The sequence below is a fragment of the Pogona vitticeps genome, chromosome 2, assembly GCF_051106095.1.
Source record: "Pogona vitticeps strain Pit_001003342236 chromosome 2, PviZW2.1, whole genome shotgun sequence".
Taxonomy (NCBI): Eukaryota; Metazoa; Chordata; class Lepidosauria; order Squamata; family Agamidae; genus Pogona; species Pogona vitticeps.
Window position 1 is genome coordinate 22,062,383 of NC_135784.1, and position 19,402 is coordinate 22,081,784.

At 43.2% G+C, this 19,402-nt stretch overlaps 1 protein-coding gene across 1 annotated transcript; it reads left to right on the plus strand.

The window, feature by feature from the left end:
• Positions 1-1,752: 1,752 nt before the first annotated feature.
• Positions 1,753-15,737, plus strand: LOC144587525 (uncharacterized). The gene is made up of 3 exons (XM_078388421.1): positions 1,753-1,903; positions 3,012-3,905; positions 14,557-15,737. The coding sequence occupies exons 1-3, from the start codon at positions 1,870-1,872 to the stop codon at positions 15,585-15,587; spliced, it is 1,959 nt and encodes a 652-aa protein (XP_078244547.1). The 5' UTR covers positions 1,753-1,869; the 3' UTR covers positions 15,588-15,737.
• Positions 15,738-19,402: the final 3,665 nt, after the last annotated feature.

Consider the following 19,402-nt stretch of genomic DNA (forward strand, 5'->3'; position numbering starts at 1 on the left):
AAGGCTAATAGAGTTTTGTCAAGAGAATAAGCTGGTCATCACAAACACTCTTTTCCAACAACACAAGAGGCGACTCTATACATGGAAATCACCAGATGGGCAATATCGAAAATAGGATTGATTATATTCTCTGCAGCCAAAGATGGAGAAGCTCTATACAGTCAGCAAAAACAAGACCTGGAGCTGACTGCGGTTCTGATCATCAGCTTCTTATAGCAAAACTCAAGCTTAGACTGAAGAGATTAGGAAAAACCACTGGGCCACTCAGGTATAATCTAAACAAAATCCCTTATGAATACACAGTGGAAGTGAAGGAACAAATTGAAGGAACTGGATTTGGTGGAGAGAATGCCCGAAGAACTATGGATGGAGGTTCATAACACTATACAGGAGGCAGCAACGAAAAACATCCCAAAGAAAAGGAAATGCAAGAAAGTGGCTGTCCAACGAGGCCTTACAAATAGCAGAGAAGAGAAGGGAAAGAAAATGCAAGGGAGATAGGGAAAGTTACAGAAAATTGAATGCAGACTTCCAAAGAATAGCAAGGAGAGACAAGAGGGCTTTCTTAAGTGAACTGTGCAAAGATACAGAGGAAAACAATAGAAAGGGAAAAACCAGAGACCTGTTCAAGAAAATTGGAGCTATTAAAGGAACATTTTGTGCAAAGATGGACACGATAAAGGACAAAAATGGTAGGGACCTCACAGAAGCAGAAGACATCAAGAAGAGGTGGCAAGAATACACAGAGGAATTATACCAGAAAGATCTGGATATCCCGGACAACCCAGACAATGTAGTTGCTGACCTTGAGCCAGACATCCTGGAGAGTGAAGTCAAGTGGGCCTTAGAAAGCCTGGCTAACAACAAGGCCAGTGGAGGTGATGGCATTCCATCTGAACTATTTAAAATCTTAAAAGATGATCCTGTTAAGTTGCTACACTCAATATGCCAGTCGTGCCCCGCTGGACGATTATCCCGCTCTGCGACAAATCTGCATTATGTTGCCGTTTATGTGATTGCTTTTGAAATTGCAAAATGATGGTTTAAATGGGGGAATTTTGCTTAGCGATGATCGGTTGCCTGCTTCGGGAACCGATTTTTGCTTTACGACGATCAGCAAACAGCTGATCGTTGGGTTTCAAAATCGCTGCCGGCTGAAGAAAATGGCTCCCCGCTGTTTTCTAGAACGGATTCCTCACTTTACAGGCACCCAAAATGGCCGCCGTATGGAGGATCTTCGCTGGACGGTGAGTTTATCAGCCCATTAGAACGCATTGAACGGGTTTTCAATGCATTTCAATGGGATTTTTTCGTTTCGTTTGATGATGTTTTCGCTCTACAGCGATTTCGCTGGAACGAATTAACATCGTCAAGCGAGGCACCACTGTACCCCCATCTCTATGGGAGATCCATCTGTCAGGTATACTTGGATTTAGATTCCTGCATTGAAGGGGGGGGGTTTGAACTCAATGGCTTTACGGGCTCCGTCCAACTCAATTATTCTAGGAATAATCCCTACCTCCCGTTTTTCTTCAATAACTAATCAGAGCCATGGTGTCCTTGATCTTGAACATACTATATAGTCATGATGTTTCATGGATGTAGAAAACCTTGGCTTGTATCGAGAAGGCTGCAAAAGCTAGATGCTGACATCTACTGCCCAGCCACATCCTCTTAAACAATGCTTTGGAATTGGTTTGTAAAGAACATTTATGTTACCTATAAAAAACGGAGGAAAAGTGTATTTATTTATTTATTTGCTTGCTTGCTTGTTTGTTTGCATTCCAGGACTTGGTGTTCTTTGAGGCAGTGGCTGTGCGTCTCACTCCGAGGTGCAGCGGGTTTTGCTGGATCCTGCCCAGGGAAATCATGGAAGAGACCTGTGAGATTGTAGTCTGTCTCGGTATGGCCTCTCTCTTTTTCTCATCCATTATAGCGAAGGTGATCCTGATGACAGTATGATGATGAAAATCATGACTGTTGTGTTTTTCTGGCCCATTTCCTATATTATTTATCTTGAAGTCTTTGTAACCTGTTTTTTTTGGGGGGGGGGCACATCCCTCTGAAAACAGCATGCACAACCAAAAAAAATTGCATTACAATGCGGTGAAATAATTTGAAGTACCGTATCTACGAGGGAATTAGTAGTGAACCCTATACATAGCATGGTCTTCTGGTAATTGCATCATGGGAATACCTCTTTTGAGCTTTTTTTCTTTTAATATTTTAAATAAGGGGAACCACAGATACCAATCTGGCAGATATGGGGGTCCCTATTGTATAATATGCTAAACAGAGTCCTGTCAGTTACTGATGTTAAATGCAGAGGCATTAAACTGTTCTGGTGAATTGCCACTAGTTAAGGAGCCAATGCTTGTATCCCTCATTGTGCACCAAAAACATTGCTAGGTTCATTAGGAGAGTCTCCAGCATTTTTTCTGAACCTGAAACCCATTCCTTTGCAAAATTGTGCTTCACTGGAAATATGTGAAACTGCTGCTTCTCCAGCTAACTTTATACTCTCTCTACTGCATCTGGAAGCATCCCTCCAAAACTTCTAGTCCAGTATACTGAAAGGCTGCTTCCAACTTTTAATTTAACTTGTTCAGTGGTCTGACACTCTGGGAATTGCTGGATAGTTCAGTGGTTGAAGTATCTGCCTGCAGAGCCAGAGGTTGGGAGTTCAATTCCTGACTGTGCTTCCCTGACTGAAGCTGGACTTGATGATCCATAGGCTCCCTTTCAGCTCTGAATATATTATTATTATTATTATTATTATTATTATTATTATTATTATTATTATTATTATTATTATTATTATTATTATTATTATTATTATTATTATTATTATTATTATTATTATTATTGTTATTATTGTTATTATTGTTATTATTGTTATTATTATTATTGTAGTAGTAGTAGTAGTAGTAGTAGTAGTAGTAGTAGTAGTAGTAGTAGTAGTAGTAGTAGTAGTAATTCCAATTTGTACCGATTTCTTATCTCTTTTTTAGAAGATGACAAGCTGGAAATGGAGAATATGAGAGAACCATGTGGGATGGCCTGGGAAGGACAAAAGTACAGAAATAGGAAAGATCAAAAGAAGAAAACAGAAGCAAATCCACAAAGAAAGAATAAATCCTCTGCTTCTCCGGGCGATGATCCACATGAGATCATGTGTGAAGAAAAATCGGAGAAAGGAAAGGAGAATAAGAAGTGCCCTGTATGTGGAAAAGCTTTCAGTTGTGCCTCCAAGCTTATCATTCACTGCAGGCTCCACACTGGGGAGAAACCACACCAGTGCTTGGCCTGCGGCAAGCGCTTCATTACCAATTCAGACCTTACGAAACATCAGAGGATTCACACGGGAGAGAAACCCTATAAATGCTTGCTGTGCGGAAAGAACTTCCATTACAAAGGAAACCTCACGACACATCAACGGATTCACACAGGAGAGAAACCTTTCATCTGCTTGGACTGTGGGAAGAGCTTTGGCCGGAAGATGCACCTCACGGCCCATCAGAGGATCCACACTGGGGAGAAACCTTATAAATGCTTGGAGTGTGGGAAGAGTTTCAGTCAGAAGGGAAGCCTTACCTCTCACCATAGGATTCACACTGGGGAGAAGCCGTACAAATGTCTGGAATGTGGGAAAAGCTTCAGCAACAGCGCAAATCTCACAGAGCACCGGAGAATTCACACCGGAGAGAAGCCGTACGAATGCTTGGAGTGCGGAAGCAGCTTCAGCCAAAGGCGATACCTCAATTCTCACCAAAGGATCCACACAGGGGGGAAACCCTATAAATGCATGGAGTGTGGAAAGAGTTTCACCCAGAACGACAAGCTGACGTCGCACGTAAGAATTCACATGGGGGAGAAACCGTACCAGTGCTTAATCTGTGGGAAAAGTTTCAACAATAACACAAACTATTTGGTCCACCAAAGAAGTCACACTGGCGAGAAACCCTACCCATGCCTGGAGCGCGGAAAGAGCTTCAGCCATCGGTCGAATCTCACATCCCATGAAAGAATTCACACCGGGGAAAAACCCTTTAAATGCTTGGAGTGTGGGAAAAGCTTCAGCGGGAAAGGAAACCTAGTTAGACATCAGACGGTTCACAGCGGGACTGGAACCATTTCACTGCTCGGAGTATGGAAACAGGTGAAATCAGAAGAAACGTCCGAGTTCTCATTAGGAAATTCACACAGTGGGGAAGCCATGGAAACGTTTGGCGTGTGGAAACAGATTAAATTAGAAGATGAATGAACGTCTGTTCAGTGAGGCATCCCAGGGATCAGAGACATACATTGGGGCTGAATAGCTGTAGAGGTTTGAGGGTGGGACCTGCATCTGCCCCAAGTGACCAGGAGGGGTCAAAAAGTTGTGGCATTGAGGGAGGGGTATCCAAATAGTATTGAAAAGGACAATCCTGGCTCCTGGGGGCACCGTTTTCCCTTTCAAGGGAAGACAGGCTCTAGGAGTTCCTGGGGTTTATATATATATATTTGAAAAGTGGACTAGGCTTCAGGAGAAACACTCAGCAGTACTTTTCATTAAAAGACTTCATGCAGGGGAGTTAACTGTATATTATATATATATATTTGTTATATAGAACAGTGAAATCAAATGTCGCGCAACGGATAGATGGCCAGACTGTCGCTCAGGAGAGCTGGTTTCTTATCCCTGCTTGGCCAGGGAAACTCACTAAGTGTGTGTGTCTGTGTGCGTTAATGGTGAAGCCACTCCTTCGACACTTCACATACCTTGAAATCCCCGTGACGACTCCACAGCATGTAACAACAATAAATCTGGAACAGGATTCAGTCTTGTTTATCTTGCACTTAATTGTGAGAAACTCACTGAAGAGGTACAGTAGGACCCTTTTATCTGTGCGGGGATTGGTTCCAACCCCCCCCCCGCAGATGCTGAAAAATGTGGATTATAGCAAACACTACAGTTGTGCCCCCCTTTACGATTGCCCCGCATTACGATGAAACCGCATTACGATGACGTTTTTGCGATCGCAAAACAATGGTCTGAATAGGCTTTTTCACTTTGCAATGATCGGTTCCCTGCTTCGGGAACCGATTCTTCACAAAATGACGATTTTCCTACAGCTGATCAGCAGTCTCAAAATGGCAGCTAGGTAAATAAAATGGCTCCCCACTGTTTTCTGGGACGGATTCCTCGCAAAACAGCCACCGAAAATGGCCGCCCTATGGAGGATCTTCGCTGGACGGTGAGATTTTAGCCCATTGGAACACATTAAACGGGTTTTAATGCGTTTCAATGGGTTTTTTATTTTCGCATTACGACATTTTCGTTCTACAGCGATTTCACTGGAACGAATTAATGTCGTAATGGGAGGCACCACTGTATTTTAATAGGAAGCACTGTGGTATGTTCTCTGACTCCCTCTAATGGCCAGTCCTGGTAATAACACCATGGAAATACATTTTTCTGGACCTGTGGTTCCCAAACATTTGGGAATCACAGCTGCCTTCATTTTATGGCCACTGGCTGTGGCTCCCCTTGTTCTTGAACCGTTTCCCAGCCATTCCCATCTCCTCTCCTCTCCCCCTCCAATATCCTTGAGGGTCCATCTCCTCTCAGGTCCCGATGCAGGAAAACCCCAAGGGTACCTACAGGCGCTTCCACTGGAGACCATAGAGAGGGAGAATGGAGCGGCAGGCACAGTCTCTACTTCCCGTTTCTGTTAGAAACAAAACAATAGAGAAGCTTTTTATAGAGCTATGAAAGTAGCAGAGCTGTTCATACAGCTATGAACAGCTTCTCTATAATTCTCATAGTTCTGTGTGCCATCTCTTTTCCCATAGCACCCCTGCCTGGGATTCACTGCACCCCCTGGAGCCACGGCCCACAGATTGGGAACCCCTCATTTCTGACTCCCTCTAGTGGCCAGTTCTGGTAACCTCATTTCTAGAAATATATATATTTCTACAATTTTTCTTTTAATATTTTCAAACTGTGGATATGATTCCCATGGATAAGAGGGCCTTACTGTATATTGTATAAATGGCCATCATGCAGGGACCCATAGGAATGGTAAGAATGTGCTGAAGGCACTGAAAAGGAACTGAAATGTTTATTTTCTCTTCAATTAGTACACTGCGATTAATAAAGATCTACCAACCACTGGTATTCTCAGAGTGTCAGAGGAAGTTCACTTCTGGTTGATAGAAAAGCTGGAAAAAAGCATATTTGGGTTAAAGCGGACCGCCCCCTCTTATCTGTCTAGAGATCCCTAGGTACAGAACTGTCATTGTTTTGAAGAAATAATTTTCCCTCCAGGGAAGTGAGAGGTGATGGTCCACAGATATCCAGGAGCTGCACACCAGACCCCCATTCAAAGTTATTACTTATATTCTTTCTATTGTTGAGTTTTCGATGTAATACAGTCAGTGGCACACAACCCTGACATCGTCTGTGGGATGGGAGGAGTGTAACTATTGTAAACAAGTAAGGTGTTTTGAGACAATAGGTTATCTATTTGAAAAACAAAGGAACTTCCTCAAAAGTCCAGCAGTGTTTCTCCAAAAGGAGCATTTATCCTGGCTTTCGAAGTCACGGGAATAAGTTTGTGTGGGTGCCAGGCACCCTACCCACCACACCTTTTCATGGTTAGGATTCTGGATCAGCCATCTTCTCCAGCTGTTGGGTCTTTGAAGCACCACCCAACAGCCTTTTAAAAGTTTTCTCTGTTTTAAGGGCCGGGTACTCGGGGCTGGTTTTGTCAAAATAAAGAAACGTTCTGGTTTCCACCTCTTAACTGCATCCACACCCTCACTGCTTGTTCTTCCGCTGGGTTGCCTTGGGACGGGTGAGGCCTCCACCCCATAACAAACACTCTGGGGTTCTGGCCCACTGGTGCGGCTGCGCTGCCCCAGGTTGGATATCAGCCTTTATCCATTCTACCTCGGTCCAGGTTTCTTCTTTAGGGAATAACTGATACAGTGGGGAGCCAGCCTTGTGGGGCACCACCGGTGGTCCCCACCCTAAGAGGAGATTCACCCCAAGCCCTCTGGCCCAGCTGCCCTCATATTTCTCAATGTTTACGGCTAGTCCTTTGCTCTGTCCGGGGAGAAGTAACGCATTTGGCCATGTGACTTGTGTTTTCATCCTAGGTGGATTGGGCCCAGAGGGGAGAGGACAGATGCAGACTGCTGATCTTTGCAAGCCACTGCTTCCAGGATGGAGAAGGGCCCTGTCCTGTCCTCCCTCCCTCCAGTTTAGAGCAGACCTAGCAAAGAAAGTTATCCTTTAATTCCTTGGGTTTTCGCTTCTGATTTTGAAATCAAAGTCCTATAGAATCAGGGCTGATCTGGTGAGTTTACTACCGTTCAATTGCATACTCCTTATCTATTTTAAAGGTGAATGACCACTATAGTTTTTGATGGCTCAACATCAGATTGCTTTGACATCCGAAGTGGAGTGAAATAGGGCAGTGTCCTCGCGCCAACTCTGGGATCTTTTTTGCTGTTATGCTGAAGCATGCCTTCAGAACTGCAACCGAGGGTGTCTATCTCCGGACTAGATCAGACAGAAAGCTCTTTAATCTCTCTAGATTGAGAGCAAAGACCAAAGTCCAACTGAAATGCATGCGGGACTTCCTCTTTGCAAACGATGCAGCCATTGTTGCCCACTCTGCTGAAGACCTCCAACCACTCATAAATCGCTTTAGCAAGGCCTGCCACGACTTGCTAGTCGGATTCCAAAAGATCTCCTATATGGAGAATTAGTGCAGGGAAATTGCCACAGAATGAGACCACAGCTGCAATACAAGGATATCTGCAAGCGGGATCTGAAGGCCTTAGGAATGGACCTCAACAGATGGGAAACCTTGACATCTGAGCGTTCAGTCTCATGACCTCTCCCATTTTGAAGAGACCCTTGTCCAGCAGGCCGAGGCAAAGAGGCAGTTCCGAAACCAGCAAAATCAGGGAGCAGCACCGGGGACAGATTGTATTTGTTTTCAGTGTGGAAGGGATGGTCACTCTTCAATGGGGCTTCTTAGCCACACTAGACTCTATTCCAAGACCTCTGTTCAGAGCATGTTACCATAGTCTCTTGAGACTAAAGGATGCCTAATCTAGCTCTAAGATCAGGATAACATTTGGGTTGCTATTGATAACTGTGTAGAACATATTGAATCCAAAGCAATATTTATTGTTGCAGGGGATTTTAATGCATGCATGCCTATGTGCTAATGATGAAAGTCTCTGTGCCCACTTTCATTGGGTATTGGATTCAGATGATAGTACAGTGGGGTCTTGACTTGAGAACTTAATCCGTATTGGAAGGCGGTTCTCAAGTCAAAATGTTCTCAAGTCAAATCTGCATTTCCCATAGGAAAGCATTGAAAACCATTTGATCCGTATCTGCTCTTTTCCGTCCATAGAAACTAATGGGAAGCTGCTATTCTGCCTATGACCACTAGAGGGGGATATTTTGTTTCTTTTTTTCTTAGGTCAAGAAAGGTTCAGGGAAGGCAGGGAAAATACAGTCCAGGCAGTACCAGGCAGTCTGAAGACTCCCAATCCACTCTCTAAGCGCTGGGAGGCGTGAGGAAGCAGACAGGCACCCTTTTCACTGGCCAACAGTTAACTGAAAGTTCAAATTTTGCACTTTCCCTGCCTCCCACGTGGTTTTTTTTTAGTTCTTATCTCAAATCTAAGTATGTAAGTCAAGTCAATATTTTCCTATGAGAGTGGTTCTTAAGTCAAAATGTTCTTAACTCAAGGTGTTCTTAAGTCAAGACCCCACTGTACAGTGGAGAGAAATGGTTGAATGTCTAAAGATAAGACATGCAGTTATACAGGGTATTGTTTTGCACAGTTTACAAGGAGGAGGGATCTCCTAATACTGAATGGTTCTGCAAATGGGGACTTATCTAGAGGGGTAGCAGTGTGATTGATTATATAGCAGTCTCACATTCCACATACAGAATTTATTTATTTATTTATTTTATTTTATTTGATGAATATGAATTTATGAATATGTGACTCAGTTTGAAATTGGTAACAGCACAGAAGGCAATCATTTACCCCTGATATTGATGCTAACATAGCTAACATTTAGTAATCCTCATTTACAATCGCAATCTTATCCCAGCAAAGTTTCAGAAATGACTGGCAGTAAAAGAATTAAATGGTCACCAATGGTAGACCAAGCATATATAGGGACTATTATAGATGTATCCCAACTTATAGGTAGTATGCCTGTTCGATATATATAAAAGGAGTTTAAAATGATTCTGCCAACTATAGACCAATCAGCTAATTGAGTGTAATAAGCAAACTACGCCAAACATCTATGCAATAAATTAATTGACTGGATCCAGGATGAAAATATTATAGCAGTAGAGCAAGCAGGATTTAATCAAGGGTGATCCACTCTAGATAACTGTTTTGTATTAGCTCACCTGATTGATAAATATGTTAAGAAGAAAAAGGGCATGTTACGATATACTGCATGCAGCATTTATTGACCTTAAGGCTGCATTTGACTCTGTATCTCGTGCGGAAAACTATCTTCCACAACTATACATAAAGGACTTCTTTTTCTAATTAAATATCTCTATAATAATACTTGGCTAAGGGCATGCTGTTATGAGATCCTGTACCATCTACAAAAGGAGTCAAGCAAGGCTGTGTCTTAGCTCCAATTTTATTCAACTAATATGTGAATGATATTGTTGAGCATTTGTCATCTCTAGCATTCCATAACCCCAAATTAGCAGCAATCCTAATCTCGATCTTACTATACGCAGATGATGCAGTGTTGCTATCCCAATCTAAAGTTGGTCTGAGAAGGCAACTAAGGGAATTCTCAAACCATTGCCAGAAGGAACACCTAGAGGTGAATTATAGTAAGACCAAAGTATTGGTATTTGCCAGATGCATTAGACTCTGGAAATGGCCCTTGGATGGACAACCAATTGAACAGGTCAGAGCCTTTAAATATCTAGGTGTGGTTTTTCAGACATCAGGAGCATGGACAACTCAACAAGAATATGTTGTGGAAAAAGCTTCACGCACCATAAAAATTCTGAGACAGTTTTTCTATACTAATGGCCACAGTTTTATACCAGCAGTGTTGGAAATCTACAGAGGCAAGCCGTTAGTCCAGATGCTTTATGGGAGCTTAATTTGGGCTAATGCAAGCTTAAAATCAATAGAAATTATTCAGTCTAAGTTTCTTAGACAAATATTTGCTGTACCCAACTGTGTGCCAAATGACTCTTTGCGATAGGAAAGTGGCCTTTCCTCAGTATACACAGGCCTGGCTCAGGATATTTAACTTTTGGTTAAGATTGAACCTTGTTCCTTCCGGTCTGCTCTCCTTTGTTGTGGAGGATCCTCATGAGAGTAAATGGATGAAAGATGTCAAGTCCATAACACATACCCGATTTCCTATTAAACATCGCTGTACGGATAAAAAAAAGCCATTGGAACGCATTAAACTTAGTTTAATGCGTTCCAATCTCCTTCATGGATTGCTGCCTTGTCGTGGCGAAGGGGCTTGAGTAACTCAGAGAAGCTATGGGCTATGCCGTGCAGGGACACCCAAGACGGACAGGACATAGTGGAGAGTTCCGACTAAATGCAATCGACCTGGAGTAGGAAATGGCAAGCCACTCCAGTATCTTTGCCAAGAACGCCCCATAATCAGAAACAAAAGGCTAAAAGATATGACGCTGGAAGATGGGCCCCTCAGGTCGGAAGGCGTCCAACATGCTACTGAGGAAGAGTGGAGGACAAGTACAAGTAGCTCCAGAGCTAATGAAGTGGTTGGGCCAAAGCCGAAAGGACGCTCAGCTGTGGACGTGCCTGGAAGTGAAAGGAAAATCCAATGCTGCAAAGAAGAATACTGCATAGGAACCTGGAATGTAAGATCTATGAACGTTGGGAAGCTGGAGGTGGTCAAACAGGAGATGGCAAGAATAAACATCGACATCCTGGGCATCAGTGAACTAAAATGGACAGGAATGGGCGAATTCAGCTCAGATGATTATCATATCTACTATTGTGGGCAAGAATCCCGTAGAAGGAATGGAGTAGCCCTCATAGTCAACAAAAGAGTGGGAAAAGCTGTAACGGGATACAATCTCAAAAATGATAGAATGATGTCAATACGAATCCAAGGCAGACCATTCAACATCACAATAATCCAAGTTTATGCACCAACCAGCATTGCTGAGGAGACTGAAATAGAACAATTCTATGAAGATTTACAACACCTTCTAGAACTGACACCAAAGAAAGATGTTCTTCTCATTCTAGGGGACTGGAATGCTAAAGTAGGGAGCCAAGAGATAAAAGGAACAACAGGGAAGTTTGGCCTTGGAGTTCAGAATGAAGCAGGACAAAGGCTAATAGAGTTTTGTCAAGAGAATAAGCTGGTCATCACAAACACTCTTTTCCAACAACACAAGAGGCGACTCTATACATGGAAATCACCAGATGGGCAATATCGAAAATAGGATTGATTATATTCTCTGCAGCCAAAGATGGAGAAGCTCTATACAGTCAGCAAAAACAAGACCTGGAGCTGACTGCGGTTCTGATCATCAGCTTCTTATAGCAAAACTCAAGCTTAGACTGAAGAGATTAGGAAAAACCACTGGGCCACTCAGGTATAATCTAAACAAAATCCCTTATGAATACACAGTGGAAGTGAAGGAACAAATTGAAGGAACTGGATTTGGTGGAGAGAATGCCCGAAGAACTATGGATGGAGGTTCATAACACTATACAGGAGGCAGCAACGAAAAACATCCCAAAGAAAAGGAAATGCAAGAAAGTGGCTGTCCAACGAGGCCTTACAAATAGCAGAGAAGAGAAGGGAAAGAAAATGCAAGGGAGATAGGGAAAGTTACAGAAAATTGAATGCAGACTTCCAAAGAATAGCAAGGAGAGACAAGAGGGCTTTCTTAAGTGAACTGTGCAAAGATACAGAGGAAAACAATAGAAAGGGAAAAACCAGAGACCTGTTCAAGAAAATTGGAGCTATTAAAGGAACATTTTGTGCAAAGATGGACACGATAAAGGACAAAAATGGTAGGGACCTCACAGAAGCAGAAGACATCAAGAAGAGGTGGCAAGAATACACAGAGGAATTATACCAGAAAGATCTGGATATCCCGGACAACCCAGACAATGTAGTTGCTGACCTTGAGCCAGACATCCTGGAGAGTGAAGTCAAGTGGGCCTTAGAAAGCCTGGCTAACAACAAGGCCAGTGGAGGTGATGGCATTCCATCTGAACTATTTAAAATCTTAAAAGATGATCCTGTTAAGTTGCTACACTCAATATGCCAGTCGTGCCCCGCTGGACGATTATCCCGCTCTGCGACAAATCTGCATTATGTTGCCGTTTATGTGATTGCTTTTGAAATTGCAAAATGATGGTTTAAATGGGGGAATTTTGCTTAGCGATGATCGGTTGCCTGCTTCGGGAACCGATTTTTGCTTTACGACGATCAGCAAACAGCTGATCGTTGGGTTTCAAAATCGCTGCCGGCTGAAGAAAATGGCTCCCCGCTGTTTTCTAGAACGGATTCCTCACTTTACAGGCACCCAAAATGGCCGCCGTATGGAGGATCTTCGCTGGACGGTGAGTTTATCAGCCCATTAGAACGCATTGAACGGGTTTTCAATGCATTTCAATGGGATTTTTTCGTTTCGTTTGATGATGTTTTCGCTCTACAGCGATTTCGCTGGAACGAATTAACATCGTCAAGCGAGGCACCACTGTACCCCCATCTCTATGGGAGATCCATCTGTCAGGTATACTTGGATTTAGATTCCTGCATTGAAGGGGGGGGGGTTTGAACTCAATGGCTTTACGGGCTCCGTCCAACTCAATTATTCTAGGAATAATCCCTACCTCCCGTTTTTCTTCAATAACTAATCAGAGCCATGGTGTCCTTGATCTTGAACATACTATATAGTCATGATGTTTCATGGATGTAGAAAACCTTGGCTTGTATCGAGAAGGCTGCAAAAGCTAGATGCTGACATCTACTGCCCAGCCACGTCCTCTTAAACAATGCTTTGGAATTGGTTTGTAAAGAACATTTATGTTACCTATAAAAAAAAGGAGGAAAAGTGTATTTATTTATTTGCTTGCTTGCTTGTTTGTTTGCATTCCAGGACTTGGTGTTCTTTGAAGCAGTGGCTGTGCGTCTCACTCCGAGGTGCAGCGGGTTTTGCTGGATCCTGCCCAGGGAAATCATGGAAGAGACCTGTGAGATTGTAGTCTGTCTCGGTATGGCCTCTCTCTTTTTCTCATCCATTATAGCGAAGGTGATCCTGATGACAGTATGATGATGAAAATCATGACTGTTGTGTTTTTCTGGCCCATTTCCTATATTATTTATCTTGAAGTCTTTGTAACCTGTTTTTTTTGGGGGGGGGCACATCCCTCTGAAAACAGCATGCACAACCAAAAAAAATTGCATTACAATGCGGTGAAATAATTTGAAGTACCGTATCTACGAGGGAATTAGTAGTGAACCCTGTACATAGCATGGTCTTCTGGTAATTGCATCATGGGAATACCTCTTTTGAGCTTTTTTTCTTTTAATATTTTAAATAAGGGGAACCACAGATACCAATCTGGCAGATATGGGGGTCCCTATTGTATAATATGCTAAACAGAGTCCTGTCAGTTACTGATGTTAAATGCAGAGGCATTAAACTGTTCTGGTGAATTGCCACTAGTTAAGGAGCCAATGCTTGTATCCCTCATTGTGCACCAAAAACATTGCTAGGTTCATTAGGAGAGTCTCCAGCATTTTTTCTGAACCTGAAACCCATTCCTTTGCAAAATTGTGCTTCACTGGAAATATGTGAAACTGCTGCTTCTCCAGCTAACTTTATACTCTCTCTACTGCATCTGGAAGCATCCCTCCAAAACTTCTAGTCCAGTATACTGAAAGGCTGCTTCCAACTTTTAATTTAACTTGTTCAGTGGTCTGACACTCTGGGAATTGCTGGATAGTTCAGTGGTTGAAGTATCTGCCTGCAGAGCCAGAGGTTGGGAGTTCAATTCCTGACTGTGCTTCCCTGACTGAAGCTGGACTTGATGATCCATAGGCTCCCTTTCAGCTCTGCATATATTATTATTATTATTATTATTATTATTATTATTATTATTATTATTATTATTATTATTATTATTATTATTATTATTATTATTATTATTATTATTATTATTATTATTATTATTGTAGTAGTAGTAGTAGTAGTAGTAGTAGTAGTAGTAGTAGTAGTAGTAATTCCAATTTGTACCGATTTCTTATCTCTTTTTTAGAAGATGACAAGCTGGAAATGGAGAATATGAGAGAACCATGTGGGATGGCCTGGGAAGGACAAAAGTACAGAAATAGGAAAGATCAAAAGAAGAAAACAGAAGCAAATCCACAAAGAAAGAATAAATCCTCTGCTTCTCCGGGCGATGATCCACATGAGATCATGTGTGAAGAAAAATCGGAGAAAGGAAAGGAGAATAAGAAGTGCCCTGTATGTGGAAAAGCTTTCAGTTGTGCCTCCAAGCTTATCATTCACTGCAGGCTCCACACTGGGGAGAAACCACACCAGTGCTTGGCCTGCGGAAAACGCTTCATTACCAATTCAGACCTTACGAAACATCAGAGGATTCACACGGGAGAGAAACCCTATAAATGCTTGCTGTGCGGAAAGAACTTCCATTACAAAGGAAACCTCACGACACATCAACGGATTCACACAGGAGAGAAACCTTTCATCTGCTTGGACTGTGGGAAGAGCTTTGGCCGGAAGATGCACCTCACGGCCCATCAGAGGATCCACACTGGGGAGAAACCTTATAAATGCTTGGAGTGTGGGAAGAGTTTCAGTCAGAAGGGAAGCCTTACCTCTCACCATAGGATTCACACTGGGGAGAAGCCGTACAAATGTCTGGAATGTGGGAAAAGCTTCAGCAACAGCGCAAATCTCACAGAGCACCGGAGAATTCACACCGGAGAGAAGCCGTACGAATGCTTGGAGTGCGGAAGCAGCTTCAGCCAAAGGCGATACCTCAATTCTCACCAAAGGATCCACACAGGGGGGAAACCCTATAAATGCATGGAGTGTGGAAAGAGTTTCACCCAGAACGACAAGCTGACGTCGCACGTAAGAATTCACATGGGGGAGAAACCGTACCAGTGCTTAATCTGTGGGAAAAGTTTCAACAATAACACAAACTATTTGGTCCACCAAAGAAGTCACACTGGCGAGAAACCCTACCCATGCCTGGAGCGCGGAAAGAGCTTCAGCCATCGGTCGAATCTCACATCCCATGAAAGAATTCACACCGGGGAAAAACCCTTTAAATGCTTAGAGTGTGGGAAAAGCTTCAGCGGGAAAGGAAACCTAGTTAGACATCAGACGGTTCACAGCGGAACTGGAACCATTTTACTGCTGGGAGTATGGAAACAGGTGAAATCAGAAGAAACGTCCGAGTTCTCATTAGGAAATTCACACAGTGGGGAAGCCATGGAAACGTTTGGCGTGTGGAAACAGATTAAATTAGAAGATGAATGAACTTTTGTTCAGTGAGGCATCCCGGGGATCAGAGACATACATTGGGGTTGAACAGCTGTAGAGGTTTGAGGGTGGGACCTGCATCTGCCCCAAGTTACCAGGAGGGGTCAAAAAGTTGTGGCATTGAGGGAGGGGTGTCCAAATAGTATTGAAAAGGACAATCTTGGCTCCTGGGGGCACTGTTTTCCTTTTCAAGGGAAGACAGGCTCTAGGAGATCCTGGGGTTTATATATATGTATTTGAAAAGTGGACTAGGCTTCAGGAGAAACACACAGCAGTACTTTTCATTAAAAGACTTCATGCAGGGGAGTTAACTGTATATTATATATATATATTTGTTATATAGAACAGTGAAATCAAATGTCGCACAACGGATAGATGGCCAGACTGTCGCTCAGGAGAGCTGGTTTCTTATCCCTGCTTGGCCAGGGAAACTCACTAAGTGTGTGTGTCTGTGTGCGTTAATGGTGAAGCCACTCCTTCGACACTTCACATGACTTGAAATCCCCGTGACGACTCCACAGCATGTAACAACAATAAATCTGGAACAGGATTCAGTCTTGTTTATCTTGCACTTAATTGTGAGAAACTCACAGCTCCCTTCATTTTATGGCCACTGGCTGTGGCTCCCCTTGTTCTTGAACCGTTTCCCAGCCATTCCCATCTCCTCTCCTCTCCCCCTCCAATATCCTTGAGGGTCCATCTCCTCTCAGGTCCCGATGCAGGAAAACCCCAAGGGTACCTACAGGCGCTTCCACTGGAGACCATAGAGAGGGAGAATGGAGCGGCAGGCACACAGTCTCCACTTCCTGTTTCTGTTAGAAACAAAGCAATAGAGAAGCTTTTTATAGAGCTATGAAAGTAATAGAGCTGTTCATACAGCTATGAACAGCTTCTCTATAATTCTCATAGTTCTCTGTGCCATCTCTTTTCCCATAGCACCCCTGCCTGGGATTCACTGCACCCCCTGGAGCCACGGCCCACAGATTGGGAACCCCTCATTTCTGACTCCCTCTAGTGGCCAGTTCTGGTAACCTCATTTCTAGAAATATATATATTTCTAGAATTTTTCTTTTAATATTTTCAAACTGTGGATATGATTCCCATGGATAAGAGGGCCTTACTGTATATTGTATAAATGGCCATCATGCAGGGACCCATAGGAATGGTAAGAATGTGCTGAAGGCACTGAAAAGGAACTGAAATGTTTATTTTCTCTTCAATTAGTACACTGCGATTAATAAAGATCTACCAACCACTGGTATTCTCAGAGTGTCAGAGGAAGTTCACTTCTGGTTGATAGAAAAGCTGGAAAAAAGCATATTTGGGTTAAAGCGGACCGCCCCCTCTTATCTGTCTAGAGATCCCTAGGTACAGAACTATTGTTTTGAAGAAATAATTTTCCCTCCAGGGAAGTGAGAGGTGATGGTCCACAGATATCCAGGAGCTGCACACCAGACCCCCATTCAAAGTTATTACTTATATTCTTTCTATTGTTGAGTTTTCGATGTAATACAGTCAGTGGCACACAACCCTGACATCGTCTGTGGGATGGGAGGAGTGTAACTATTGTAAACAAGTAAGGTGTTTTGAGACAATAGGTTATCTATTTGAAAAACAAAGGAACTTCCTCAAAAGTCCAGCAGTGTTTCTCCAAAAGGAGCATTTATCCTGGCTTTCGAAGTCACGGGAATAAGTTTGTGTGGGTGCCAGGCACCCTACCCACCACACCTTTTCATGGTTAGGATTCTGGATCAGCCATCTTCTCCAGCTGTTGGGTCTTTGAAGCACCACCCAACAGCCTTTTAAAAGTTTTCTCTGTTTTAAGGGCCGGGTACTCGGGGCTGGTTTTGTCAAAATAAAGAAACGTTCTGGTTTCCACCTCTTAACTGCATCCACACCCTCACTGCTTGTTCTTCCGCTGGGTTGCCTTGGGACGGGTGAGGCCTCCACCCCATAACAAACACTCTGGGGTTCTGGCCCACTGGTGCGGCTGCGCTGCCCCAGGTTGGATATCAGCCTTTATCCATTCTACCTCTGTCCAGGTTTCTTCTTTAGGGAAATAACTGATACAGTGGGGAGCCAGCCTTGTGGGGCACCACCGGTGGTCCCCACCCTAAGAGGAGATTCACCCCAAGCCCTCTGGCCCAGCTGCCCTCATATTTCTCAATGTTTACGGCTAGTCCTTTGCTCTGTCCGGGGAGAAGTAACGCATTTGGCCATGTGACTTGTGTTTTCATCCTAGGTGGATTGGGCCCAGAGGGGAGAGGACAGATGCAGACTGCTGATCTTTGCAAGCCACTGCTTCCAGGATGGAGAAGGGCCCTGTCCTGTCCTCCCTCCCTCCAGTTTAGAGCAGACCTAGCAAAGAAAGTTATCCTTTAATTCCTTGGGTTTTCGCTTCTGATTTTGAAATCAAAGTCCTATAGAATCAGGGCTGATCTGGTGAGTTTACTACCGTTCAATTGCATACTCCTTATCTATTTTAAAGGTGAATGACCACTATAGTTTTTGATGGCTCAACATCAGATTGCTTTGACATCCGAAGTGGAGTGAAATAGGGCAGTGTCCTCGCGCCAACTCTGGGATCTTTTTTGCTGTTATGCTGAAGCATGCCTTCAGAACTGCAACCGAGGGTGTCTATCTCCGGACTAGATCAGACAGAAAGCTCTTTAATCTCTCTAGATTGAGAGCAAAGACCAAAGTCCAACTGAAATGCATGCGGCACTTCCTCTTTGCAAACGATGCAGCCATTGTTGCCCACTCTGCTGAAGACCTCCAACCACTCATAAATCGCTTTAGCAAGGCCTGCCAAGATTTGCTAGTCGGATTCCAAAAGATCTCCTGTATGGAGAATTAGTGCAGGGAAATTGCCACAGAGTGAGACCACAGCTGCAATACAAGGATATCTGCAAGCGGGATCTGAAGGCCTTAGGAATGGACCTCAACAGATGGGAAACCTTGACATCTGAGCATTCAGTCTCATGACCTCTCCCATTTTGAAGAGACCCTTGTCCAGCAGGCCGAGGCAAAGAGGCAGTTCCAAAACCAGCAAAATCAGGGAGCAGGACCGAGGACAGATTGTATTTGTTTTCAGTGTGGAAGGGATGGTCACTCTTGAATGGGGCTTCTTAGCTACACTAGACGCTATTCCAAGACCTCTGTTCAGAGCACGTTATCATAGTCTCTTGAGACTGAAGGATGCCTAATCTAACTCTAAGATGAGGATAACATTTGGGTTACTATTGATAACTGTGTAGAACATCTTGAATCCTTGTATCCCAAAGCAATATTTATTGTTGCAGGGGATTTTAATGCATGCCTAGGTGCTAATGATGAAAGCCTCTGTGCCCACTTTCATTGGGTATTGGATTCAGATGATAGTACAGTGGAGAGAAATGGTCGAACTTCTAAAGATAAGACATGCAGTTATACAGGGTATTGTTTTGCACAGTTTACAAGGAGGAGGGATCTCTTAATACTGAATGGTTCTGCAAATGGGGGACTTATCTAGAGGGGTGGCAGTGTGATTGATTATATAGCAATCTCACATTCCACATACAGAATTAATTAATTAATTAATTAATTTTTTATTTTATTTGATGAATATGAATTTATTAATATGTGACTCAGTTTGAAATTGGTAACAGCACAGAAGGCAATCATTTACCCCTCATATTGATGCTAACATAGCCAACATTTAGTAATCCTCATTTACAATCGCAATCTTATCCCAGCAAAGTTTCAGAAATGACTGGCAGTAAAAGAATTAAATGGTCACCAATGGTAGACCAAGCATATATAGGGACTATTAT